The sequence below is a fragment of the Hoplias malabaricus genome, chromosome 18 (assembly GCF_029633855.1).
Source record: "Hoplias malabaricus isolate fHopMal1 chromosome 18, fHopMal1.hap1, whole genome shotgun sequence".
NCBI classification, from domain to species: Eukaryota; Metazoa; Chordata; class Actinopteri; order Characiformes; family Erythrinidae; genus Hoplias; species Hoplias malabaricus.
In genome coordinates this window covers 10750906-10778803 of record NC_089817.1, presented here as the reverse complement: position 1 = coordinate 10778803, position 27898 = coordinate 10750906, and the positions used below count along the sequence as shown (strand labels likewise).

The following is a 27898-nucleotide window of genomic DNA, read 5'->3' as shown; positions in this document are numbered from 1 at the left end:
ATTAAGTAAAATGTGCTACAATTGTTTCACACAGTATTAGCATTAGTGACCATACTTTTTCAATCATAATCCATAAACACACTGAATGACACTATAAATATTTTATTGACATTTTACAGTTGTAACAGTTGACCATATAAAGCAGAATTTAGTTATCTGACCTCTGAAATGTTAGAAACTTAGAAAAACCAGAGTCCTTGGGACCCATTTATTTACACCCATACTCTCACTTTTACTGTACAAGGATTAAAGCTTAGTTTTCTTACTTCAGAGAAATCCTTGCATTCAGATTAAAAACAGCTGTGTAGTCCTGAGTAGAGAGAAAGAAGGTAGTATTGCACATAATTTAAGCCTTTTCTTCAAGAATAAAGCTTTGAAATATGTTTTTTTTTTTTTATTAAGACGCAAGTCCTCTGCGGCCAATCAGGTCTCTTCAAGCAGCTTCCGCAGGTTCCTCTGAATCTGGACATAAAGTAGAAAATGATGAGAAGCAAAGCTATAATATATTGCACGACAGTTTGGTGATGTTTAGATTTAGATTCAGAAAACAGTCACTAAAGTTAGAAAGCTGTGACTGCACTGCCATATTCAAATGTGGTCTGTTGTACTATATATTATACATTACATAAAGTGGATTGTTGCACTAGATCAAGGAACTGTTGAGAACCTAAGATGCTACAGTAGCTGTATTGATGTTCCATTACAGGTGTAAACAGATGCCCACACACACCATACCCTACACTTACAACATAAACAGTGGATTCAACCTATCCAGTTCATCTTACAGTCACTACTCAGAAGGATGAATCGAATAAATCATTTCGAAGGAGTGCTCATCACACTCAACCCCTAAGGTCAAGCCAATAACCAGTTCTAGGAGTGTCACTCACCTTTTCTAATCTGAACAAGTTTGTGGAAAGCTCTCCATAGATCTCTGCATTGATTTCTGCCTGAAGACGATGACGAATAGCATTCCTATTAGAGAGAACATTTTGAATGTATAACATGCCATTTTTGAATTGGAGCTGTAAAGAACAATGGAAGGAAGCCTGCATTTCTGACCAGGGCCTAAACACTGCTGTACAGAACAGAAAATGTTGGGATCAAAGTTTTGTGCACATCAGGAAGGTCGCTCTGAATCAAAACATAATGCATAGTAATACATATTTAGAAGTAACTTGCTGTGCCTTTTCCGTGCATTGTCTGATAGTTTGCACATGTCCAGACTATGGTATGATGTGTGATGGCTCATAGATATTATAATCTTTATAAAGCTGTTACGATTACTTGATTACGTACAATTTCATCTCACTGTGATTTTTGTTTTCAAAGATTCTAGTTCATTTTGTTCAAAAATGTTTTATCCATTTTCATTGCTTCTCATTTTAAGTAAACAATTACTTCTGTATTTCTCCACATAACTGACAGAGAACTTGATTACTAAAATATTGAATGCTCTTCCTCACAACAGCAGGGAAAATCCTGAATGAATGAATATTACTCACTCATTGTGTGAATATTCTCCTACTACGCCCAGTGAATTCAGCCTTTGCTCAAGAGCCAGGATCTTGAAGGCCATGTAACATGAGGACAAGACAAGTATACACACCCTGCAGAGACACAATGCGTCTATTTAACCGACAGAAAATGCCTTTCAAACAGCAAATGAATAACGAAAATAACAGCCTTTAACTTGTTATAACATGCAAGAGCAGCAGTGCAGCTAATGCGTAATTCAGTCGTAAGATTCCGGCACGTAATAACGTTACTCACAAGAACAGGTAGATAAGTAGCAGAGTGTTCAGAGATACAGGCTGAAGCACCTTCTCTTGCCGATCAGGACCTGACACTGCTTTACTTGGACCTGAGCCAGAGAAGATATTCTGAAGATTAATGACTTGTTCCATGATAACGGAAGTTTTAAAGAATGAAATTTTATTACAGAATCAGATACCATTTAGATGCTTTGTACTGGAGGATTGCAGGTGAATGTCAGCGTGGACTGCCATTTCTCCTGTCTTCATGACATCCAGGAAGTTCTCAGAGAGGGGTGTATACTCTGATTTAGTGGGAAGAAGCAAAATAAAGTTTTGTTTGTTCATTTCAAAATTCCATCCTGAAAACCCGAATTCCTTCTTTAATACACACTCATTCACTTTAGATAAAGGTTTCTGCGTGTGCACTCAAACGTATACAACAAATCCTGTTTTCATTCATCTTTTGTCACTTCATCCTGATCTGAGTTGCGATTGGTCTATACAAGGCACAAGGCAGGAGCACACCCTGGACAGGGCACCATTCCATCACATGATATGATTAGTACCACATTTGACATAAAATTCTTATAATATATGTGACTTAACAAATAAACAGAATGAGTAAAAGAGTTAAATGCAGTGTTACATTGATCTGAGCGGCCTGTGACTGTCTCCATAAATGTAGGACACACCTGTCATCTTCTCGTAGTCTGGAGTTTGGGAGCCTGAGCTGCTGCTTTCCAGCATGTCCTGTCTCCTCTGACGCACTACTCCATCAAGATCTGAAAAATCAGCTGAAAAGTCCTGGGCACACAAACATAAACCTTTTGAAATAAAAGTGTGCAGTACTGCCCCTGAGTTAGAAACTTGCATCAAAATTATTTTTCAGTGAAAACAGCCAAAGGGTACTTTATTAATGTTTCAGTTTAATTCAGATTCTGTTATACAGTGGAACCTCTACTAACAAACTTTCCAAGATATGAACCGGGCATTTGAATATTTTTTGCCTCCTCCAACGAACCATGACTCTAGAAACGAACTCGAGCCTCCGCCGAGCCAGCTGCTGGAAATGGCCACTGACTCCAATAGGTGAGTCTCCCAGCGCCCAGACTTGAGTGAGCTTTTAAGATTAGCAAATTGTAGTTTTAGCAATTTAGCATTAGTGTAAATAGCAGACATCGAAATTCGTGATAAGTTAAACCGTATCTACGCTTCGTCTCCCCACATTCACCCGCCTACTCTCCGTTATTCCACCCACCCCCACCTCCCGTCATACAGCCAGTGCCTGTGTTACTCCTCCAGCCAGTCGTCACGTCTTCAAGGTAGCGATACGCAACCACTTAAAACTTTATTTCTTTTTTATTACTGTTCCCACTGTATTTCTTTTTTTATTTTTAGTAATGCTAAATGCTAATGTATTTTTTTTACTAATTTGAGAGTGTTGTAAACATATATCAGTGCAAAAAGGGTGACTTTCTGGGGGCTGGAACGCATTAATTGCTTTTCCATTATTTTAAATAAAAAAAATTGACTCGAGAAAACAAACTTTTCCACTTACGAACCGGGTCACGGAATGGATCAAGTTCGTAGGTAGAGGTTCCACTGTACTTTGTTTTAGGTCACTGTGAACTTTTTCAGAGTTCTCTGCCTGTTAACCACTGGTGTCCAACATGCCAAAAATAGCAAACAATGAGCTTTAAGTTTACACAGTACTAAGCGATTACAAAGGCCAACAAATGCCTTTAAAACTGAAGTTTTATATGACATGGTTAAGCTGCAAAGGGACACCTCACTGGGACACATTACTGGTGGAATGGTGATTAGAAAACATGCATGCAACAGGTATAAGTGTACTGACCAGTGGAAGTGATGACGGACATTCCCCTCTGAAGCTGTTCTCTGCTGAGGACGTGACTGGAGTGCTTCCTGCATTTTCTCTCTGAAACAGTAGAAGTACAGTTTCTTTTGTTTGTTACAACTTCCACAACATAAAGTTACTTCTTTTATTAGAACAATTTGGAAATGTCATGCACTTACGTGTAAATGACAGCAGACTGCTATCAGGAACTTGTATGTAGTGTCCCGAGACAGAAACGATACAAATACATGCTAAAAATGAAAATAAGAAAATCTTTAATGTATATAACAAAACAAAACATAAACATTATTAAGTTTCTTGACTTTAATCTATGTTAATGTAACATGTTTAAACCCAAACATTTCTGGAATTTTTATTTGCCCCTTCCTCATAAAGCAAGATGTCAAACCGTACACTTACCCTCTTGTTTGTTGTTGTGATAACAAGTGCATTTGGGACTAAAATGGCTGTTTTTGTCTTCTTTATATGAGTGACAGAGAGAACCGGGATAACAATCTGTGGCAGGAAAATTAAGTGGAATGTTAATTCCTCTTTCCACTGGTTTAAACCTAATCAACTGGAACAGAGGTGAATTAATTCAAGATTTCTACCTTCGTATCTTTGCCAAACACTTTGGAATGGAAACAAATCCAGTTATCAGAGACAAAGAGCCTTCCCTGATAAAGAATGTCTTTCTGTAAAGCACAGGTGTAACCTGGGGACAGACAGAAGTTCTTAGTTAAGAAACAGCCAAGAAGAGAAATTCCTTTGATTTCAGATATCAGATCACTGATATGATTCAATAGGAGCAGTCCTTCACACTCTCTCTCAGACTTAAGAGTAAACAAAAGAGTGAAAAACCTAATTAAACATCCTTATGAGCTTAACCAACACATACTCAGTTTAAAAAAAAAAACACTGACTTACTTTGTTTGAGTATCTCATCTTTGCTTATTTCCTTGAAGAGCTTATGATACTGGGCATTTGCTTTGGAAAACTAAAAAAAAAAAAAATCAAACAATATTAAGCTACTTCCTTGTAAGTATTAAACAGAGGGATATAGAAAATAAGAAAATATTTTATTAATAAACAGAGCCTATATCATCTCTGACATCCAAGATTTTACTAGATTTTACTAGACACTAGCCAGAGTGTGTTCATACCTGGCTGTACCTCGCTGCTTTTCTCTCCAACTTTGACTCACAGTCTGCTGGGCTTTGTGAGACTGAGGTCTGGTCGACAGGTTTAAACCTTCAAATAAATAAACTTATTAAAAAAAATCAAAGCTGTAAATAATAGTTTATAATAGCAACAAATCAGTTGCAGTATTGTGGAGCATTCCTTGTAATAACAACAGAGCTAGCTCATTATGAACAGTTCCTGTGGCTCAGAATCATCACTTCTCTACTCATTACATTACTGTGAAGAAGTCAGAGACAACCCTCATGAACTCTGAAGACCTGTCAAGTTTGATTTTAATCTCAATGTCGAGTTTCGTTTAGTATTTCCAATAGCCCTGAAACCTTTGTCAAATTCTTACAAATCTGGTCCAGATGTGTCCAGTCAGATTTAACTCGCATTAGCAAAGATAGATCATTCTCAACAAGCATTTCCCTGTCTTCTAACCAGCACAGGAGAATTGTATTGTGAGCATTAGGAGGAGGAGAACACAATGCTTGTAGTTTTCATTTGATCAAACCTTTTTGTTTACTCTTCTTACCATAAAAGGCTACTTTCATTTTCAATTAAAGGAAGGAAAGACTTCAGTCAAGGCTACACACGAGGCAAAGCAGTGAGCTTCAATGTCCATCCATATTGTAAACATTAAAGAGACAGTTTTGAAAGACTTCCAAGCTTCACACAAAGGTTTGCACACTGGTACATAAACGTGTGTTTACACAGCAGCAACTTTGCAAATATGATGCTGACGCATATAATTGTCAACTCTGTTTAATGAGATGAACACCATCTATACATTGACAGCCTTCGTCATTTCCTTACTCTACACGAATGTGAAGAGTACAATGTTAGATTTATCATAATAAACAGCTTCAAAATGTTTCTCATTACATCTCACGTATTTCCACTGCTTTTAGCACACTAGAAAATATACTAGTCCATAAAAGCACTTGCTTTTTGTTTCACTTCTTGTTTCTTCCTATAACGTTTATTCTTTTACAAATGTTGGATCAAAAAATAAATCACTGAGCAGTTTTTTTTCACAGCCTACTTCAAAGGTGATAACATTGCTTCAGCTGATTCATTTCATTTTTGGGCATTCTAATGTTCACAAACATGAGGGGAACAATTGTGATGTTTTAAAATAAATTAATAGTGAAGTACTGTCAAGTCTTACACCTCCACATAACTCACCTCACTACACGCTTAATGGTTAACTGTTTTAAATGAAAATCTAAATTATATGACTGTCTTAAACTGAAACAGCAAGTACAGTATATTTAGTTATTCAGTCGGTCTTCTTATCATGACTGTTTTGTTTAAATGCACTTGGGAAACTAGAATATGGGAACACTCTGAGTTCACACGAGTCTGGCAATAATCTGATTAGTTGGGAGAAAAAGGTTTGTGTATTTATTTAACCATTAGGAAGTATTTCTTATAATGATCTAATGTATGGGTAACGTGTCTGGGGTAATGTAACTTTTGACTTCATTTTTAAATCATCCCATCACCTAAAATGTTTGTCCTCCCTCTTCTTTTCCTCAATTTAGCAATCTGTCTGATTTCACTTAAAACCATGCAACAGCCAATATTATCAGAGAAAGCTATGACATAAACCTGCTGATGTGCGTTTTTGTACATATTGAGCCATTTGACTTGCAAATATGGATCTTATTTTATAATGATTAAAAAAATTACACTCTTCTCAATGGTTTCGCTACACTTTTTAAAATGGGCGTCTACTGGACGTGTGTTCGATGTAAGGACTGATGGGAGTGACAGGTACTTAATGAATTTTCAGATAAAGGATAGTTACAGTACTTAAGAATATGTGTTGAAGATAGCTCTACACTATCTGTTTGTGTTTGTGTGCATGCACAGACCAAGAAATCTGAAAGAAATCAGGGTTTACATGCGCTGAGAAGATTACCAACATAAAATCCAGCTTAATCTGATTTCTAGACCTTAATCTGATTTCATAGATTGGAGAATTCTGTTTACATGACCACTTTAACACTCAGACAGTAATTAAGATTTCAAAGTACATGTAAACACACTCAGTGATGCTCACCTCATGAAGGCAGATTTTTTTCTGCTCTCTGAAAGATCAGACTCTGTGTCCCCTGACAACTGGGAATCAAACCCTGACTTCCCAACTCTTCTCTGCCTCTCTTCTCCATTCTCAGTCTCAGGAATGTGGGTGTGTGGCAGTTCCACAACTGAAAATCTGAAAATAAGATTTACATACTAAAATACACCAGAAACTATATCAGTATGATACCACATATTGAGACAATCAATAAACTGTTCTGAACATACAGAAGATTTGTACTCATGTAACACTGAATAGCTGCAAGTTTCATTATAAAGAAGATGTAATTAGTTCTGTTTAACTGGGTTTAGTGCACTGCAGAGTGATAAACACTGAATACATATCATTTCACCAATGGGTGTAACACTGCTTTGAAAAGTGCTGGGGGTTAAATTCAGTTCAGCTAGAATAGCTCTCAAATTCACATACCCTTCTAAGTCACATACATTCTCTGAAAATAAATAGGTACTTGATTTGAAAGAAAGAGGTTCATGAGAGGTTTAAAGCTTGTGAGGCCTAATGGCATTAACCAATGCACTGTGGCTTATGACATATTTATCGTACTTGTAGTGACTGTTTATGATTTTTATTTAAAAAAAAAGAAGAAATTGTTTCATGAAATGTCAGTGCAGTGTCTCAGCAGTGTGTGAAAAATATATGCAAAAATTGCTCTGATTCTGTCATTAACAAACAAGTCTGTGTTCATTAAAACACATATGGCATTGATCAAACTATTTCCAGGATAAATGAGGGTTGTAAAGTCAACATTTTACCAGACTCAAAGCAGAAATTAAAATGTACTTCTCCTTTCAAACACAGCAGAGTGCAGCTTCATGGGTAACATTCAAAAGGATGAAAGACTTTTTATTTTTATTTTATATATCTTTTTAACCTCCTTAGGGAACTAATTTTTCACACTTTCTGAACTGGTAGCTTCTGTTGTATCAAATACCTTCAGGGTAAACTTTCAAAGAGCGTTGGGAACGATAGCAGCCATTTCAGAAAGTGGTGGGGTCATGTCCCCAGCATCTCTAGTGTAAAGTTAGGCCTGTGATTTTACCTTGAGTTTCTTAGAGGTTTGGAGACTCTTGGTTACAGGTTTTAATATTCTCAGGGACAATTCACATATCATCTACAGAATGCGGCTCTTTTGGGAGAGGAAAAAAATAAAACCTAAAATATACCCTGCTTAAAAATTAAGGCACGTTACATATGTTATGTTTATTTATTTTTAAATATTGTTAAACTAGCATAAAACAAACTGAAATTTGATGATTTCGCTCAGGCTGACATGGCGGTGCTGCAGTGGTGTTGGTAAAGATCCACTGAAATTAAGCGACACATTTGTTAAAGAAAAGAAATGCAAATATGAACCGACAGCGTCCAGCATCGAAAGCGAGGAGACGAGTATCGGAAAGTGAATTAAATTACGCTCTGTGAGCAGACTCCAAGCAAAATGTCCGGATCTGAATTGTGTTTACATTTTTAAAGGACAGTAATGAGGACATTGTTGAGTTACTGATAGCTCTGGCGATAACCGCAGCGTAGGAAGCGGGTTAATGATACTAACGGCTCTTTTAAAGTTCCACTCCATAAAAGGCTTCAAGTCGGTGGGCTTGGAAATATACAGTTCTCTGCTTCAGTAACAACACAGGACTAAGTGTCCTGTTCGCGCTCCTTCTATGTTAATGTGCTATAAACTCTACTGTTTAAAGCGTCCTTACACGACGACCCACGACCTTAAAACGGTCTCTGTGACACAATAAATTCCTCGAAGTGAGTTCGGTTAGCCTCCTCCGCTAGTACAGGCCCGGTTACTCTTACTGCGGGCTGATTCAAACGTGTAAGAAAGAACACTTACTTATTTTGCACTCGCGTATCTTTTCTTTCGGTCTTGATGGGTTTAACCACTTCTGGTGATGAAACGAGAATCTGGGATCTTTCTGTCTGATCGATCATCAGCACCATTTTCAGAGGGACTGCAAAAAAAAAAAAAAAAAAAAAAAAAAAAAATAACTCGCCTCCTTCGCAGAGCCCCAGACTCCTCCAGGAAGTTCTGGCAAAACTCCGGCCGATTCTTCCAACGGGTTAAATGTGGGAAGGAGGTCCGGGAAATGTAAATGAAGAGAAAAAGAATGGAGCGAGATTGGGAAATGTCGCCCTCTTCCTTCGCAACAGGGGAAAGTCCTAATTTCAAGGAGCGTCTCTGGAAAATTAACGGCGCTGGAAATGGCTGCGCTCCAATAAGCGGACTTGGTGTCTAAATAGAATACATTCTGGAGCCCAAATATGCGTTCTAAAATATTTTCCGCCGATATACAAGCGTTTTAGAACACTTACTGCAACATTTTACGGTCCTAGAACCCTTGCTGCCATGTCTAGTGTACTACAGAGTGGGCCATTTATATGGATACACCTTAATAAAATGAGAATGGTTGGTGATATTAACTTCCTGTTTGTGGCACATTCGTATATGGGAGGGGGGAAACTTATCAAGATGGGCGGAGACCATCGTGGACATTTTGAAATCGGCCATTTCGGATCCAACTTTTGTTTTTTCAATGGGAAGAGGGTCATGTGACACATCAAACTTATTGGGAATTTCACAAGAAAAACAATGATGTACTTGGTTTTAACGTATCTTTATTCTTTCATGAGTTATTTACAAGTTTCTGACCTCTTATAAAATGTGTTCAAAGTGCTGCCCATTGTGTTGGATTGTCAATGCAACCCTCTTCTCCCACTCTTCATGCTATGCTAGCACAGGCTTCCAGTATCCGTAGTTTCAGGTGCTGCACATCTCGTATCTTCACAGCATAGACAATTGCAGTCTAAGGGGGTCAGATCGGGAGGCCTTGGGGGCCATTCAACTGGCACATGATGACCAATCCACTTTCCAGGAAACTGTTCATCTAGGAATGCTCGGACCTGACACCCATAATGTGGTGGTGCACCATCTTGCTGGAAAAACGTGCCAGCTTCAGTGCATAAAGAGGGAAACATATCATCATGTAGCAATTTCGCATATCCAATGGCCTCGAGGTTTCCATTGATGAAGAATGGCCCCACTATCTTTGTACCCCATATACCACACCATACCATCAAAATGTGCAGCACCTGAAACTACGGATACTGGAAGCCTGTGCTAGCATTTCTCCTGCGGTGTTGCTATCAGTGTGTGAAGAGTGGGAGAAGAGGGTTGCATTGACAATCCAACACAATGGGCAGCACTTTGAACACATTTTATAAGTGGTCAGAAACTTGTAAAAAACTCATGAAATAATAAAGTTATGTTAAAAACAAACACACCATTGTTTTTCTTGAGAAACTTTGATGTGTCACATGACCCTCTTCCCATTGAAAAAACAAAAGTTGGATCCAAAATGGCCGACTTCAAAATGGCCACCATGGTCACCACCCATCATGAAAAGTTTCCCCCCTCCCATATACTAATGTGCCACAAACAAGAAGTTAATATCACCAACCATTCCCATTTTATTAAGGTGTATCCATATAAATGGCCCACCCTGTAGAATCCTGGCTGTCAATGTTAGAACAATGGCTAAATTTCCTTTATCCCCAAGCACCTATTGCAAATGGTTTTATCTATAACTAATATATATGCATAATCCTTCTAGGGGGCGTGTCTAAAACCACACCTTGTTCCGTATGTTCCCCAGCATCCTCCTGGCAACCCCATGCTCCACACAATCTCTACTCAGTGAACCAAAGACTTACATAAGTTCTTTCCACAGCAGTTCTTAGCCACACTAATTACTGCCAAAACTGAATAGTGAGACAACCACAATTCAGGAATGTACACTATTCTTATAATGTCTATAATTGTACATTACTATGACAATTTGACATATTTATTTGCTGAAATGGCTGACGATTTTGCTTGTCACTTTGTTGATATATATACAGTCCATTGTGTGGCTGGGTTAATTGGTGTATACATGGTTTAGCCCAGCACTGTCCTATCTGTAAAGGGCTTCAGTATTTCAAGGCAGCACAACTGGGGCTTGAGTGTTTCTTGAATGTAATTTGATTGAGGCGTCTGAATCCTCTGCGTTTTTTAATGCTTTTCCACACCCCATGAGATGATGCCACACCCCCACATTTTACAAACCAAACACTATTTTTTACCTGTGGTTTAATAATTTTGAATAAAATATTTCCTTTGCACCTTGATTACTGTAATTACTGTGTATGAATATAAAAGTGTGACTGATGAATCTCTAATAGCCCAAACAACAATTAAATTAGGGCTCAGGGAAACTGGACACATTAAGAAGATGCCATTGTGATTCTTCTTCATTTGGTGAGGTACATTAACAGTCCAGATGAGGCCTAATGCTCTGCTCTAAATCTGTGTTAATGAACCTGTAAATGGCTTTCAAAATCTTGACTCAGTTCCTACACGTGCTTGGTAATATGCCCAGACATCTCCCCTTCGTCAGTCAACACTTTTTAGGTTTTTATACAAACCCCATTTCCAGAAAAAAATTCACTTGGTACTTCTCTCGAACCTTTATTTAACTGAAAAACAAGAAGTCCTATGTTTTCACTGTATGATGTTTTTACATCACCTTGCTTAATTGCACTGTTTAATTGTCTGGGAACTGTGGATGACAACTGTTAAAGCTTTGCAGGTGCAGTTTTTTCCTATTAATACTTCATACAAGATTCAGCCCTATTCTCATTTTCATTATGCCCCATGGCGTACCCGTCCCCATTTCTGCAGTGTCCATCTCAGATTAGCAATAATTGATGCTCTCTTCTCTCTATTACAGGTCTAGTACAGTGAACCATCACAATGATTCTGAAGCTGTAATTTTAAGGTAAAAATATTACACAGTGTTCTTTTAACATTCTGGTTTTTACTGCATTTTACAGAAAAAAAAATTAACTTTTCTGGGGGGGGGTTGTAGTTTTATACCAAATACCAACAGCTTTAATATCGCACTTGTTACATTTAATGATTTCTGGGCAAACTGAAATTCATTCATTATCTGTAAGCGCTTATCCACAGCCATTCACTCACACCTACGGACACTTTTGCGTCGCCAATCCAACTACCAATGTGTGTTTTTGGACTGTGGGAGGAAACCGGAGCACCCGGAGGAAACCCACGCGGACACAGGGAGAACACGCTAACTCCTCACAGACAGTCACCTGGAGCAAGAATAGAACCCACAACCTCCAGGTCCCTGGAGCTGTGTGACTGCGACACTACCTGCTGCGCCACCGTGCCACCTGAAATTTATATGAATAACATAAAGAACATTTCTCATTTCATATAGTCTTCATGTTACTGTTGTAAATTGGGATATTAAAAAAGCATGTTAAAAAACTATTTTATAATACAATCTGGTATCTAGCTCATAGTGTTTCATTCTATGCTGCATAAAAATTACTGACTAGAATAAAATTTGAATGTAGCAAGACAGGAAAGTTCCTGCCTTGGACCCAGTGAATCTAGGTAGGCTCCTGACCCACTGAGACCCTGAATTGGATAAGTGTTTAAAGACAATGAATGAATTAATGTGATTAAAAAATTTGGACATAGTGTATTTGTTGTCATTATTGTACATTGGTTCATATTTCACCCCGTTGTTAATTTCGATTTATAATTTGATCAGATAGTATTTTCTTGTTTTATGGTTCGTTTGTTTGATACAATGATTTGTATGGATAAGTTAGGACATTCACTGACAAATTACACATGTTAAAGCTTCTGCTACAAGAAACAAAATGACGTGGTATTTTATATCCTATTACCTTTTATTTGCTGAGTCTAATGCGTTGGGAAATAAAATTGTCGAATGTACCATAAACTCTGCACCACACACATGTATTTATTTAAATTTTCTTAAGATAAATTCAATTAAATACAGCAAGTAAACTGTAATTCAGTTTTAAAATATGCAGAAGTGTGTTCTCTCAATAGGAGGTGTACATATCTTCAAGTTTAAAAAAAACCTTAAACAGTGTACCACCAGTTATTATCCAGCAGAGGGCGCTAGAGATTAAGTTGTAGCTCTTTATGAGTGACTGAATACACCCTGGGCGTTCAGGTTTAAGAGAATTAGAGATGACGTTATACACAATCTGAGTTAAGATCAAAATAGACTTGCGAAAGGTGACCAAACCTAGGAATCTGATGTGCAAATTGGGTGTAAACTGGATGCAACAATTCACACCTAGTGTAGTTAGGAGAGGGTCAGAGTGAGAAGATCTAAATGAATCACTTAAAAGCTCAAAGCCTGTAAACTAAACAGGATTTATCCGCTTAACAGTTCCCAGTCTAACACTTATACGCCAGTTTGTGTCTTGTGTCGGAAGACGTGAACATCTGAGGAATATTTGTAGAACTCCTGTGCAACGTTAGCTTTTCAATCCTAATTACTGTTTCATCTCACACAGCCTCTGGCGGAGGTGTCGCTGTTGCCAGCGTACATTGTGAAATGGGGCTGTGGAAGTGTGAAAGAGAAGGAAAGTAAAGGGAGAAGAAAAGTCCTGTCAGAGTTCATTATGTATCCAGGGAACAATGCTGAAAGTGGCAATGCAAGCTGCACTGCGCGGAGCTGCCATTAATCATGGCTGACAAGGAACCAGGGTTAAAGGTGGGAGAGCTGCCAGTGCCTCTGATAGTGATTATAGTGTAGAGAGAGAGAGAGCAGAATGGAAACACTCCTAGCAACTCAAAACTCTTTCGTATACCATAGGCTACAGGCTGACGTTTCCATAATAAGGCCATGTCCTAACCTTAGAATTACAAAAAGATCTGCACTATGTGACATCTTTTGCTTCTGCTGTTTTGTAACTTCAAATAGAAGAGACATGGGGCATGAAGAGCAAAAACCTAGCTGACATTCATAATTCATAATTCTAAATTTCTGTAACATTTAAACAACATTTTAGAACTATAATATTTCACTTTGCAAACATTTCTTTTCCACACCAAGAATCTTTCAGTGGAAGCTACTTTAAAGAACCACATGAGATGTGAGAGTGAAGAACATTTAAGGTTTTAAAGCATTCAGACTCAGGAATCCAAATGAGGAACCATTAGGAAGCATGAACAATGGGGAAATGAACAAAAGGCCAAATAAACCAAATAGACTGTGAGCCATTGTGAATCCAATCTTGTTCTAAGGATTGTGGAGTCTGGTTTGATGTTCTGGGTACAATCTTGCTTTGCTCATTTTGTGAGTGATAAAGTGCTTGGGCGTAGGTATGACACTCTGAGCACCTGAGAGCACTCTGGGAGCGCCATATTCTCTGAGTCTATCTCTATTTGTCTGTTGTGAGATGGCTCCCTGCTCGCTTCAGCTTCAGCATTTACCTCCTCTGAGGAAAACGGAGAGCAGACAGAGAGAGAGGGAGAGAGAAAAAGAAAGAGAGAGAGAGAGAGAGCATAATGGACCCGTGACTGGAGGAGATTGAGGCGCTGTTAAGTGCTCGGCTTGAAAGCATGTCTGGCCTCATTAGCTGTCAGTTGTAACAATACTGAACTGGCAGCGAAGACAGGTTGGAGTCTTGTGGCCATAAATCACAGGCCGACAGCCTTCTGACAGGCTGGGAACCAGCGCACATGCATGCGGGCTCCTTTTCCATTCTCTCTCGCTCAGCACATCTGAAGCAAGAACAAATCCGTACACACACACTCACATGCACACATACACACACAAACACACACGTGTGTGTGCACACGCCTGCCCCAAAACAAGTCATCAAGGATCTAGCAGTTCCCTTCAGCTGGAGCCCAGGCTCGCTTTCAGATTTCAGCCCTCTCATTTTGGAACAATGCTTGGAGTGAACGACTGGAAAGCTAGCCCTGTGTGGTTTTGGATCTAAGAGTTCAAGGATGTGAGTGCATGTAGGCTTAACTAAGGCCTTGTGTATTTACAGCATATGACAGTATGCAAAGGGATCTACATTTTGTCCATGTAAACTCAAATTTATTATACACTACACATACATGAATGTCATGAAACAGAATTTCATTTCAGCTCATTTAAAAAGATTTTATTTTCTGCAAGATGTATGTGGTCCATCTTAGTAGTTCTAACTTATATGTAGATTTTACGAGGAGTGTTGCCTAGGAAAGTATCTTGGTTTGTGATTAAATATGTCCTTCAATATCCTTCCACTAATCTAGAGAAGCACAGATTCAGAGCAGTCTACAAAAAAGTCTACACCCCGCTCCTGGCGACTGTCTGCGAGGAGTTTGATGTGTTCTCCCAGTGGCTGCATGGGTTTCCTCCCATGGTCTAAAATCACACGTGGATTGGCGACTCAAAAGTGTCTGTAGGTGACTCTGAACAATTTTGTTAACATCTTACCAGTTTCATTAAACAGGATATGATTGCGTTCGTGTAAATTCTCAGTGTTGGAACAAAATAGGGCTTCTCTGAAATTCTATCTCTATATAAAGTGAAAAAAATATATACTGAATTTCATGTACTGCCATGAGATTTAATTCCAAGTTATTTTCCAAGATTATTTATGTAATTCATCATGAAATGTGGGCAGCATGGTGGCGCAGCAGGTAGTGTTGCAGTCACACAGCTCCAGGGGCCTGGAGGTTGTGGGTTTGATTCCCGCTCCGGGTGACTGTCTGTGAGGAGTTGGTGTGTTCTCCCCGTGTCCGTGTGGATTTCCTCCGGGTGCTCCGGTTTCCTCCCACAGTCCAAAAACACACATTGGTAGGTGGATTGGCGACTCAAATGTGTCCGTAGGTGTGAGTGAATGTGTGTGTGTGTGTGTGTGTTGCCCTGTGAAGGACTGGCGCACCCTCCATGCTGTATTCCCGCCTTGCGCCCAATGATTCCAGGTAGGCTCTGGACCCACCGCGACCCTGAATTGGATCAGAGCTTACAGATAATGAATGAATGAATGAATCATGAAATGTCCAGATAATGGTCCTCTGTAAATAAATAACACATTAAAAGTTAAAGTGTAAGACAGAACTGTAACTCGTTTGAACACGAGGACATGTTAATGGAAAGAACAACAGCAGTGAAACCATTCACGTTGTGGATTTGATTGTACAATAATTCTCATTAAAAATATTAAAAGACTAATTGTGTCTATAGTATTGCGTGATTGGATGAATGGCTTCGCTAAATGGCTGTACACGCATGTGAGGGGCAGGCCTACATTCATTGTGAACGCGCACACACACACACTGTCTCACTTGGAGCACTAGGGGCTTTCATGTCATGTCAGTCTGCCTATGTCCATTAGGTTGACAGGCAGTAGTGCAGTGTGACTGGTGAGAAGAGTGGATGTGGGTGGGTGGGGGTGAGTGTTGTAGGGAGGAGGTTAAGGGGGAGAAAGAGCAGGGCCTCAGGGTCATTAATCATGGCCTCTGACATGTGCAGGCAGGGGCCATGGCCCCCTGTGCATACAGCTGGGCTCTACTGCTGGCATGGGAGATGGATATCCCACGAGCTTATGTTGCCCTCACTTTCCTTCTTTTTAGCTCATTCTTTTAATGACCATTCCTTTTTTCATTCAGTCATCCATCTATCTCCATCACCTGTCTGTCCAGTCTATGACATCTTCCATCTAGCCATCCATCCATCCATCCATCCATCCATCCGCCATAGGCCCATCTGCTGACCATCATCTGCTTCAAATCATGTTTTTGTCCTTCACTCTTAAAAATCAAGGTGCCAAAGGAAGGGAGCAATGCCATAGAAGAACCATCCATATCTTTCCTAAAGAACATTTCAGTGAGTGGTTCTTTAAAGTATATTTTGTAAAATGCTTATTTTTTAAAGCTGAAGAAATGTCCACATGATAAGTGTTCTAAACACAAGAGAAATGTTCCATAGATCTACACGTCCAAGCCAGGATCCATTTAGGAACCTTCATTTTCAAGGGTGTCCTTCATCACAAACTTTATTCTTTTGCAAATTTCTTTTCTCAAGTTTCCTAATTTCAGGGACACTTCAGGGGAAACTATGCAACCACTGCCGTTCTCTGCCTTGCACTCTTTCGTTCTCCTGCCATTTGTCTTTCTTTTATTTCCTCGCCTGTCTTCCACATGTAACTTCTTCCAGATGAGCTCTGCCCGTTTCCCTCTTCATTTCCAGATTTACAGGCACTTGGGACTGCTTTTGAGCTGGAAGCTTCGAAGAGTTCTTTGTGTTCAGCTGAGTTTTGGAGAGACAGGACGAGAAATAAAAAATAGGCTGTGAGTCCTGGGAGGATTTGAAAAAGCCCCTCTCAGTGTAGCAGATCCTCAATTGTCATGTGAATTATGGCTGCTGCTCTTCTCCACAATAATCATAAATCTTCTTGTTTGGTGTTCTAACTTAGCTTTAGAGAATTTTGGTTACTCTGTTTCCTGTCAGAAAAATATGCTTTATTTTTATCCAAAAGCCATATCCAGCTTTCATTAGTATGTGGAGACACCAAAATGACTTCTTTCTCTAAGGGGAAGGACTTTATATCTGACAAACAACAGTGTGGTTGTTCTAAATTGTTCTACTCTTTGGAATAGAACTGACTCAACACTTAGCGGCAGTAATTATCACTCTATATCATTCCCTATGGAGCTGGATAACAAGAAAGAATGCAGGGGTTTCAGAGAAAAGTCTTTGATCACAAACTATTACAAATGTGAGTGTAATTCCAGTTTCTGAGCCTGCTGCTTTTTTTTTCTTTTTTCGCTTCATACTATACTCCAAACGGCAAGGTTTTCCACAGCCTGATTGAATCAGACACCTTCATTTGTACAGGCTATGAGGTCAAAAGGCTGGAGCAACCTGAGCGAAAAACGGAAAAGGAGGTGATGTAAGATTTTACTGAGGGTTCAACGGTGTGCCAAAGTAATTAACCCACTCCTTTACTATTGGCAGGGATTTAGATTTAGCTTATACATGTATACAGGCATATCTATATATGCAGGCCTGTCTCAATCATGAAGCTGTAACATGATTATTTGGCAAATACTTGGCATGAAATTTGTTGAGAAATTTGCTTTTGCAGCTATTGCTGTTTAAGTACGTCAGAAGCAGCTCAAGCTCAAATAAAAAGTAGTCCCTGCTGCACATATTAGAGATTGTTGCAGTCTCTTTATGAATGTTTAAATACATAACTGAGCAGATGAAAATCTACAGAATTCACATTCAGTTTGGTGTGACATTAGCTTGTGGAAAGAAAAAGTCTAATGGCCTATGAATGTAAAATTGGAATTTGGAAATGAACAAAGATTCTGTGGCATACACAGATTTAAGAAATAATAGATAATTAGGGAAATCTTGATAAAGCAAAAAATTCAAAAATCTAGCAAAAGATCCTATATAGCCTACAGTATGAACTGTTGGCAACTGTTCAAACTTTACTAAACATTAGCTAAAACTTCTTTTGTGCATTGTTTCTCCTAACTAGAAATCATTTTATCATATGAACTGACAGAATAACGGAGCACAGGACTGTTCATAATGAGCTGCAATTTCTCCAAGGGCAAACTCACACACGATTAGATTTGTTCTCTCACTCTTTCGCTCCCTTTCTCCCTCTCACTGTCCAGCTCGGTTCTGTTCTGTTATTTTACCGCAGTGTGTGCTCAGACCCCACCTTCCTGCTGTTCAAACCACAGCAGTGCCACACACACAGGGCCTGCCATAAATCAATGGACAGGATCGTGTCTGCCAGTCAGACTAAACAAGAGCATTTGTGCTGCTTTGCACTCAGTCATTAATCATCTTGACAGTTTGAAAAACACATTTCCCCTTTAATGACTGTATTTTGAGAATCACGTCTGCTTCCTCTCTTTGCATTGCTCCCGCCTCCTTTTTTTCCTCTGAAAGGGGCTCTTTCCTACTAAAAGGCTGAAGCGAGAGAAAGGGGGGTGGCAAGTCATGTTCTAATTAATCGTTGACAGCAAGGTAAATGTTATTATATGTTATTATATGGTTAGTCATGGTTTTAAAATAAACCCAATCACAGTTCAGAGCACTGTAATTGTATTTTATAAGGCTTCAGCTCTTATTTTACTGCCAGCAGTACACAGTAGAACAACATACACTGAAGAAGTAACATTTAAACCATGTAAATACCCAGAAGAAAGACTGTTTGTGGTGGTGGGACTGGTGTAACTGGTTAATGTAATCCCTCATCAAAGATGAAGAAAAAGCCCAGTGAAAACATGGCCTATACGTTTCTTCCAAAAACACAAGCGTGCGTGCTGCAGCCAGGCTGATTGTGAAACGGACCTCCCTGGTGCTCAGAGGGAGTGGCTCTGCTTAAGGTCAGGCTGAGCATGTTGGGCTCGGTTACACCCGGAAAAGGGGCGCAGAAACCCAGAGGAATTTCAGAGGGAGACCACAAGGCGAATGCATGCGGCAAGCCAGAGCTTCTCCGTCCCGATGCCAAGGCACGTCCTTCCACTGAGTCGCTCGTTCAAGATGCATGAGAGCTGACAAGTCAACGGAAGATCAAAACCAGCTGGGGCCGTGCGTATTAGCGGTTCGCCAAAATTGCCAAGTGCCATCTCATGGACCGCTGGGCCCTGATCCGCCTGAGCTGTTACACTCACCCTCAACCCCACATCCCCACACCCAATCAACAATGTCTATCTAAGGACCTAGAGTAGCAGCAGTTCCAGACCCATGTTTTTCAAGGCATGTCAAAGTTATAGGTTTGAACACTGTAGCAGTTAGATTTCTGATTTGATTACGCTAGCTAGCTTCGTAAATTACTTTTATGATTGTAGTAGTAATAATCATAAAAATATGAATCTAACTCAGAATATATAGGTGGTGAGGGGGTGGCAGCCAGCCAAGGTGTGTTTTCAGGTCCATTTTAAAGATAGAAACAGATGACCAATCACAGATGGTTCAAGACATGAACTTGCCAAACCATATGTAATGTTATACGTTATGTAATCTTAGCTACAGTGGCTACATGTTTTAGGTTTAGTCTTATAAGTAGTATGATTTATTAATTTATGAATCTTTTTTCATAAAATAAAACACTAAAGCCTTTGAAAACCAATGCTGATCTGAAATGAATGTAGCTATTATTCACATCTATGGCATTTGTTCTACAAAATGACCTGGTCTTCAAGATGTCAAGATTATTTGCACCATGCACATCACACAAGATGTTTGGGGGCACAAAGACAAAGCCACATCATACACTGAGACTGCAGGTCTGGAACAGTTGCCTGCTCTCTGAGCCTGTGGATGAATGGGTGTGGGTTGGTTGGGGTGGGGGCGTCTGAGCTATGGAGAGAGGTTTATAAAAAGGAAAGAGAAATATAAGACAGGTTAATTTACTGCGGGATCCAGGCAGTCCACCACAAAGTAGTACAGTAATAGACTAGGACATTCTGAAAGGATTTGTTTGACCAAAAGGTTTCTCCATGCAGTTCAGCAGGGAGCCTTGAGTGTGGTTGTCTGTAAGTGATATTTTCTGCATTTTGCTTCTCCTTATATCTGTCGGAGTGGGAGTAATGAGCTGTTTGATAGATTTACCACATAGTTAAAACATAGTCGACATCTGTAAGCAACTTCTCATTCAAGCCACTTTAAAGAGAGACATGAGAGGGAGGCGAAGCCACACATCATGCAGGGTAACGATGTCTGGGAATATCAAAACCCTGTGAGAAAAAAGGACAGGTTTTTGGTGTGCACCCTAAGGCTTTGGAGACACTGTGAAACGTGGGTTTGATCCCTTTTGCAGTAAGTGACGAAGACTGTGGCAGGATCTCAGGCAAGACTAAGAGATGCTGAAGGCTTGCATGGTGACAGAGCAGTAAGTCCACACTCTGTCATCATTAATCACTGGCCCTTGTCAGTTGTCCACCCAGTGCTGGCCTCAGCCACCTCCAGCACATCCCGTTTTACCCTCAGCACTGGGGGAAGGGTGCATGGCCTATGAGTCTGTGTGTATTCTGTGTGTTCATGCATCCACACGGTGTGCAAATCTGAGTACTCATGTCCATTTCTGATCATGTAAGTATGTCTACGACAGCAGTCCACGAGACACATTAAACAGTATGGCAGCTCTTGCTTTGCACACAGTAGTCCATTCTGTCTGTCTTCACTGGGTCGGTGGTGATGTATCTCTCCTCGGCATGAGCAGCAGGGATGACAGAAATAGAGTGTGGGTGTTGATTCCTGCCATGGCTGGGAGCTGGGGGAAGAGAGAGACGGACAGAGTGATTGATGAGAAGCGAAGGAGGAAGAAAGGGAAGATGGATCGGATGACAGTGTGATGGACGAGTTACAGCAAAATGGAAAATGGCACCACTATTCATCTCTCCCTTGAGAACGGACCTCTGCTCTTGAAATTTCATCTACTGCACCTTTTATTGATTTAAGGGCAGGCAGTCCTCACTGGTAATGTCATTTTAGCACAAATTTGCTTGGTTAGCTCTGTATTACTTAACTGACAGCTTGTAAGCAGTCATACAATCATGAAGCACATTTAAATGTAGTTAGAGGAAAAGAAAAAAGAAGTTAATGGTGAAAACGGCAGTGATACATGCAACAGTGAACGTGCCTTGACCTTCTTTTGTTCCTAGTCACAGAGGAGTGTTAGTCAGTGCCCTTGACAGGCTGATTACTACGAGACTCGACCTGTGTGTTCTTGCTGCATCCTGCCTCACCCGGTGACCAAAGCCTCTGGAAACTTGACCCGTCCACTCATATCCAGCCAAGTGGATCTGTTCCCTCACTCAGCATCACAAAGCGTGATTCGCACAATGTCTGGGAAAAGCGAGCTGGGGCCGGACTCTCAGATTACCTGCCTAGAGATGGAGACACAATGCCTTTCCACCCTGATACGGGATCGGTGTTTGAAGCTCTGTGGTTGATTGCATTAAGGAAGGGGCACCTTCAAGAGTGGTCCTAGATCAGTCCAGATAAGCGTGTAATGAGAGTCAGAGCAACAGGGATAGCGCACTGTAACCTTGCGAGCTAACTGTCAGCGTGTGAGTGATGATACACAGATACGGAGCTGTCAGTCCCTGTTGTGCTACTCTGCAAGGCCATAGGATATTATTGGTGCCAATCAAACTGGCAAGCAGAGTTATGCCTGTGGTGTGCTGCAGTCTAAAAATGCTGTTGCAGTGTCATCTATACAATTTCAAAGCTTTCTCTACTTCATCATGTGATGAGCACTGGCATTGACCTAAGGCCCGACACGAAGACCTGTTGCCAATCAAGCTGACAAGATACACTACTCTGGTTTCTGTCTGCCCTTGATGACTAGGTTTGCATTCCAAATCAAATTCCTCCACCATTATAGGCCACATAGCAAGCCTGACCCGTACTGGCAGCTAAAGGCAAAAGTGTCAAAAGCTAAAGCGTCAGTGAACAATAAAATGCTAGAAGACACAAACATGCCCAAGCATAAAGAGTTAGTTCCCCTCAGGAACCCGAAAGCTAGGCGGCATTTTTGCGGACCATTTATGATTTATACTCTTAATTACATAAGTGAGATACATAAAAGTAAAATAACTCTGTGCAAGTAATTTATTTAAACTGTACACAGCATGGCATTCCTCGAGGATGCATTAGTGGTTGCACGAGAGAATACGCACAGGAGAAAACACACATACGAATGGAATCCATAGGAGCATGCTAGGAAAGATAACCTTAAAGGCAAATATTTGCACAACTACAACCCAGATCCTGATGTATCAATTGGTATCTGCTGTCATTCTGTGGATAAGGAACACAAAGAGAAACGCTTGGAAGCAGGGAGGAAGACAGTAGTGAGGAGAAGGCGTCCCCTGGGTCATCATTACACGCACACATGCAGGTTTCACAACAGCAGCATGCCTCGGGATATGCTGAGGTGGCACTCCCAGCATGAAGGAAAAGAACAAATGCATAGTGGCATTGAAGACTGCATCGCCTGCACTAAGGCACCAGGCTGCTGCTGGCAGTAGTGTAGCTTCATAGCTTTGCAGCTGAAGTGGTGGGTGGAGCATGTTGCTATATACAGAGTGACAAGGAACAACTTCATTAACAAAATAGGGACTCAACAATGGGCAGTAGGACGGTTAGCTTGGCAAAGTAATCTACCAGCATACTAATTTTAAAGAATCCCTGAGCATAAAGTAAATTTAAATCTGTAAAGCACTTGTTTTCACTGTGTTTAATGACCTTGACCATCATGATGTGTATGCAATGACTGAAATCCCTATTCTACTCTTCTCTCCAGCTCTAGGCTGAGGCCCTAGTAAAGCCCTAACTGCACCACTCACTCACTGTGTCAAGACACAAGACAGGGCTAGACAACACGGGGCAAAGGAAAAGACTGTTTGGCCTTGTGGATCGATACTGCACTTCCTGACATGATCTCTAGAGACCTGCATTATAAAGATAGGCCTGGACCAATCTAAAGTGATGCTGATAAGAATTCCCTGTGGCTCTGAGTAATACTAAGGATTACAATGTTTATTTCCCCCTGTGGTGCTGCCGTAACCAGATTATTAACTGTTTATAAAAATATATGATTGTTAAGACTAAGAGTTTGTGTAGAGATTTGTGAGCAAAATAAAGAAATACAAAAGAATAAAGTTTAAATATAACATTTTCATTTATTTAACAAAATTATAACTCCAAAGCTGGATAGCACTGCCATCGCTGTTTTTTTCAATTTTTTTCAGTGAACTGGCAAATTAACCAGTCTTGTAATCTTGACACATTACAAAAAAATATTACAGCTCTTTATACCATTTATTTATAAGCTGTTCAAATTAAAAAAGGAGTATTAAGAAAGTCCAGAAGGACTCAGACATGCACATTCATACTGCACAGACAGGAAAAGAGGGCAACAGAATGTTGGAAATTTCTGAAGCTTGGGGTATGCACCATACTGTTTACAAATAATCAGTGGAGAATGTGAGTGAAATTAAAAGGGAAATTAACTGAATTATTCAGATTTTGTAAAAGTAAACAAGAATTAAGAACATTGAACATTGTGTCTTAGATTATAAACTGGAAAGCCAAGCGCTTGTTAAAAAATAAATACAATTCTTTTTGAAAACTGTGTCAGCGCTTCAGTCTCATACATTGTTTCAAGCTTGCATGCACCCTGCATATCCATAAACTCTTCCATTAGGGAATCTCTGACTCTGTTTTGTCCCACCATTTGTCCCATTCACTTGCCCAGCACTTGGAGCTGGAAGCCAGGGGCAATAACCAGTGTCCAGTTTCAGCTGGATATATTAGCAGTCATCATGCAAGCACTACGCTTGTTCGGGCTCTTTAGAATTCTGGTCTGGAGATTCTTTGTGGTGCCTCATTGGTAGCCGAGAGCTGAGGCAGATCCCAGTCTTTGACTGTAGAGGGCGTAATGGGAGTAGTAGGGCGCAGACGCTGGTAAAGAGTGCATGGGCAAGGAAGGGGCTGTGGGGAGGTGCATTTTGCTGTAGGGATGGTAGCGTGCAAGCCCCAGGCTAGGAGGTGCTCTTAGGGAAAACGATGGGCTGCTTTGTGGAGGCAAATGAAGGTGGCATGAGGCAGCAGCAGCAGCAGCTGCAGCGGAGGATGAAGAAGAGGGGTATGCAGACAAGAGCTTGCCGTCTACACCTGGTAGTGAGGTGTGTGTGCGCAGGTGGGCCAAAAGTTCCTCAGAGGTGGAAAATCGTTTGTCGCATGGTCCACTGGCAGAGACCCAGTTGCAGGCATGTGGCAGAGGTTCATTTTGCAGCATGAAGCCATATGTATAGAGAGGGTGTGACAGTGAGGGGGTGACGCTGGAAGACAGTGAGCTCTGGTGGAGTGAGTGGAGAGGATGAGTAGGATACACCAGCGGGAAGCCACTCTTCAGTGAAGAAGGGTCATGAACACATGTGCTGCAGTTGCTACCACCAAGGTGAGGTGCATTTGGGTAGCTTAAACAGTATGGGTCCCTGCACAAGCCTTGCATAAAAGAGGGAGGAGATGCTCCTGTCAGTGGGCTGGAGCTGGGGTGTTTTCCTGTAACCCCTACACCAGCACTGCCTAGACTGGACTTGGTATGGTCCAAGCCAGGGACAAACTGACCAGGATATCCTGCATAAGTGCCCACTATAGACCCATGGTAGCCCATACTGGAAGACGGAAGAGGAAAAACTGGATGACTGGACTTGAAGGGTGAAATAGAAACAGGCCCCAGTCCTCCAGGCTGTGTTTGTTGCGTGTCTGCCTTGCCCTCATGAGTGGGACTACTCTCAGAACTACCACTGCTGGAGTTGGCACTCGCTCTGGCATGGCTTGTGTTGGCAAGCTGCGGACTGTCCAGGCTAGCTTTACCCAACTCTGCCTCCTTCTTTAGGTTGCTGCTGTTGTCAGAATTGGCCGACTCTGTGGTCTGCAACTCACCATTCGCAGTCTGTGAGTGGCTTGTTGGGCGTGTTGTAGTGGGAGATGCACTTGGCCTGTGTGTCTGTGACTGTGGTGGCGATCCCGCTCTGGAGTTTGGAGAAACAGTACGAGGAGGGTGGGACTGACAGCTCTGTGTGCTGTTGCCGCCACTGCTGCCACCCATGGGAAGACAAAATCCAGGCTTGTTAGTGCTGTTGTTGCTGTTAGTACCATCCCTCTGGCTGTCTGTGCCTATTTTGGAATAGGGCTTAAAGCTGGATTTGTCATCCAGCGTGGACCGCTGCTCCCCGAGCTTCAGGGTTGAGGAGGAGCTACGAGACGAGGGGTCCTTTTCACTGAGTCCACTGGACGTGACTGAGCCCAGTTTGGAGGATGAAGGAGGATCTGGCTTACCTATCTGAGAACATGTCTGAGCCAGAAGGGCCAGTGGACTCTTCTTAGCATCCAGCTGTGAGAATAACAGAAATAGATTAGTTTTCTATTCACATTTTCCCTATGAGCATTTGTATGTGCTGAACTGTTGAATAATTATCTGTACGCACATTGTCACTGAAAAAAAAGTGAATGAAATTGAGACCTACACTTTCAGTAATAATTCATTTTTACTCAGAATTCTATAAACTAGATCACCTCTCCCAGGACGCAGGACATAGAAAAAATGTGGACGTTAACAGTATAGAAGTTGAATCGAAGTCATATCTGTCTGTTCCATCATTAAACAAAACTAACTAGTGTACTTTTACAGTACGACTGTTAACATCAGGCAAAAATAAGCTACATATCGTTTACTAAACAGAGTCCAGATTATCCATGCTTCTGTGGAGGAGCAACCTAGAAAACCATGAAAAACTTTTTATAATGTTTATGTTGTTGGAAACATCAATACTATATAGAATTATAATTATCAGCTCATTTATTAACGAAATTAAAATGTGGTTTCCATTTTAATCAGTGCAAAAATAAAACTTTGGAATGAAACGCTCCGTGTGCTGCATTTTTAAACTGAGAAACGCGTGTTAAAACCATATAAGTAACTTCACGTTAGACATTTAGCTAGTTTGTTTATATATATATATATATATCATTACGTCATGAGTTTATTTTTTTAATCATAATAAAAAATTTCGATAAAGAATATATGTGGTAATGTCGATAATAACACGATCAAACTAGAACGAGCGTTAGTGTCCGTGGGTAAATGATGAATAATGTAGTGTACGGTGTTTATGAGCTGAGCCTGTACCTCGATGCTGACGGGAGCTGAAGTGAGGGGCTGCAGATACTCGGGGTGCAGTAAGTGTCCTGAATGTGCCGTTAACATGGTGAGGATTTTAACGGGGAGCCTTTTCGCTTGACGGAGGGGGTCCGATGGTTTCAGCGAGGTAAAGTTAAAGTCAGCGGACGAGCTTTTAATCCCAGAAACCTTTCTGAAGGGAAAGTCGCCGTGTTGCTGCTCGGGGCGGAGGAAACTGTACGCTGAAACGTTATTTCCACCGAAAGTGTCTTTCATTTGAGAAACGAGACTCGAGGTCCGGACCGAAAGATCAGAAAAGACACATTTTCTCAGAAAACAGGTCGGCGACTAAGCTTTGAGTCCGTAGCACATTTCCGAAATAATCCACTCCACACAAGTGTCCTTCCGACGGAGCAGAGACGACACGTTCAGGGTCGACAAATTACTCCAAAGCCGCTCATAGCTCCGTTTCAGGCTCCGACTGTAACTGACGCACAGCAACGAAAAGAAATAGCCTAAAAAGTGCCTTTTCTGCGAGATTCCTGTGGATTACGCTAAAGGTCTGCGATCGAAACGAGTAAGGAGAGATGAGGGAGTGAAAAAATCCACAATAACTTCGACAAACGCCCAAAAATAAAGAAAACAACGTCAATGACCAAGCTCTTCTGTCGCGTTCCTGCTCCGTTTGGTCTTGTTACACTTCACGTACGTTAAAAGCGCGAGGTGGACCTCGAATGCACGCGAGTCTCCGTCCAATAACCGTTGGCTGCGTCAGTAATGAGTCGATACCCTTTTTTTTACAACCCGTTTTCCGCCAAACCACACCCCCTGCCCTCCGATTGGCCGGATTCGCGAGCTCTTACCCAATTGTAGCGCAAAAGGCAAGTTACTGCCGGCTTATCCCCCATCCAAAGGAGGCGGACCTTTGTCGGAAAACGGTTGGGGAAAAAAATAACGTTGGCCCCCAAATGGGCGGGGCTAATATTAGTTTAGGGCGGAGCTACTCTGTTTTGGGGGCATGTTTTTTTTTTTTTTCATAAGATCCACCCAACGATTCTTTGTCACGTTTGTACTCATTGTGGCATGAGAATGACAACAACAACAGTCCTTCAAAACCCTGTTAGACTCTTGTCGTTTCGGCTCGTATATGCTAACAGAGATCTCAGCTGTCTCACATTCACAGCGCAACGGTTCATGATGTGTGGCAGACAGGGGGCGCTTTATTCAGAAAATAATGACCACACAAGTCCCCTCGGAAAAGAGGAGCACTCTTTAATTGGTCTATAAATCTAACCTAACTCTATATACTAATAATCTTTTATGTTCTAGATTTACAACTTGGCACAGAGCACCCTATCCTGGCTTGAACTCTTAACCACAGAGACAATTCTCATGCATTCTTACTAACAAGTTTTATTTATTTATTTT

The 27898-nt window shown here is 40.9% G+C and overlaps 2 protein-coding genes across 2 annotated transcripts; both read right to left on the bottom strand.

The window, feature by feature from the left end:
- Positions 1 to 93: 93 nt before the first annotated feature.
- On the bottom strand, positions 94 to 9068 carry LOC136674982 (GRAM domain-containing protein 2B-like). Its single transcript, XM_066651343.1, has 14 exons — positions 8751 to 9068; positions 6869 to 7024; positions 4779 to 4866; positions 4543 to 4612; positions 4227 to 4330; positions 4036 to 4131; positions 3795 to 3866; positions 3616 to 3696; positions 2450 to 2561; positions 1955 to 2059; positions 1774 to 1864; positions 1506 to 1610; positions 891 to 975; positions 94 to 462 (listed from the first exon to the last, which is right to left on the bottom strand). Exons 1-14 carry the CDS (start codon positions 8855 to 8857, stop codon positions 424 to 426), a joined length of 1311 nt encoding a protein of 436 aa, XP_066507440.1. The 5' UTR covers positions 8858 to 9068; the 3' UTR covers positions 94 to 423.
- A 14422-nt stretch (positions 9069 to 23490) lies between these two features.
- Positions 23491 to 27202, bottom strand: LOC136674762 (zinc finger protein 703-like). Its single transcript, XM_066650952.1, has 2 exons — positions 26480 to 27202; positions 23491 to 25684 (listed from the first exon to the last, which is right to left on the bottom strand). Exons 1-2 carry the CDS (start codon positions 26744 to 26746, stop codon positions 24170 to 24172), a joined length of 1782 nt encoding a protein of 593 aa, XP_066507049.1. The 5' UTR covers positions 26747 to 27202; the 3' UTR covers positions 23491 to 24169.
- Between the last annotated feature and the right edge of the window lie 696 nt (positions 27203 to 27898).

Coding starts and splice junctions, on each gene's coding strand:
- LOC136674982 (XM_066651343.1), bottom strand. CDS start 8,857: ATGGTGCTGATGATCGATCAGACAGAAAGATCCCAGATTCTCGTTTCA. Junction 2,060..2,449: donor AGACTACGAGAAGATGACAG/GTGTGTCCTACA, acceptor CCACTAAATCAG/AGTATACACCCCTCTCTGAG. Junction 1,611..1,773: donor CTACTTATCTACCTGTTCTT/GTGAGTAACGTT, acceptor GTGTCTCTGCAG/GGTGTGTATACTTGTCTTGT.
- LOC136674762 (XM_066650952.1), bottom strand. CDS start 26,746: ATGAAAGACACTTTCGGTGGAAATAACGTTTCAGCGTACAGTTTCCTC. Junction 25,685..26,479: donor CAGCTCCCGTCAGCATCGAG/GTACAGGCTCAG, acceptor TTATTCTCACAG/CTGGATGCTAAGAAGAGTCC.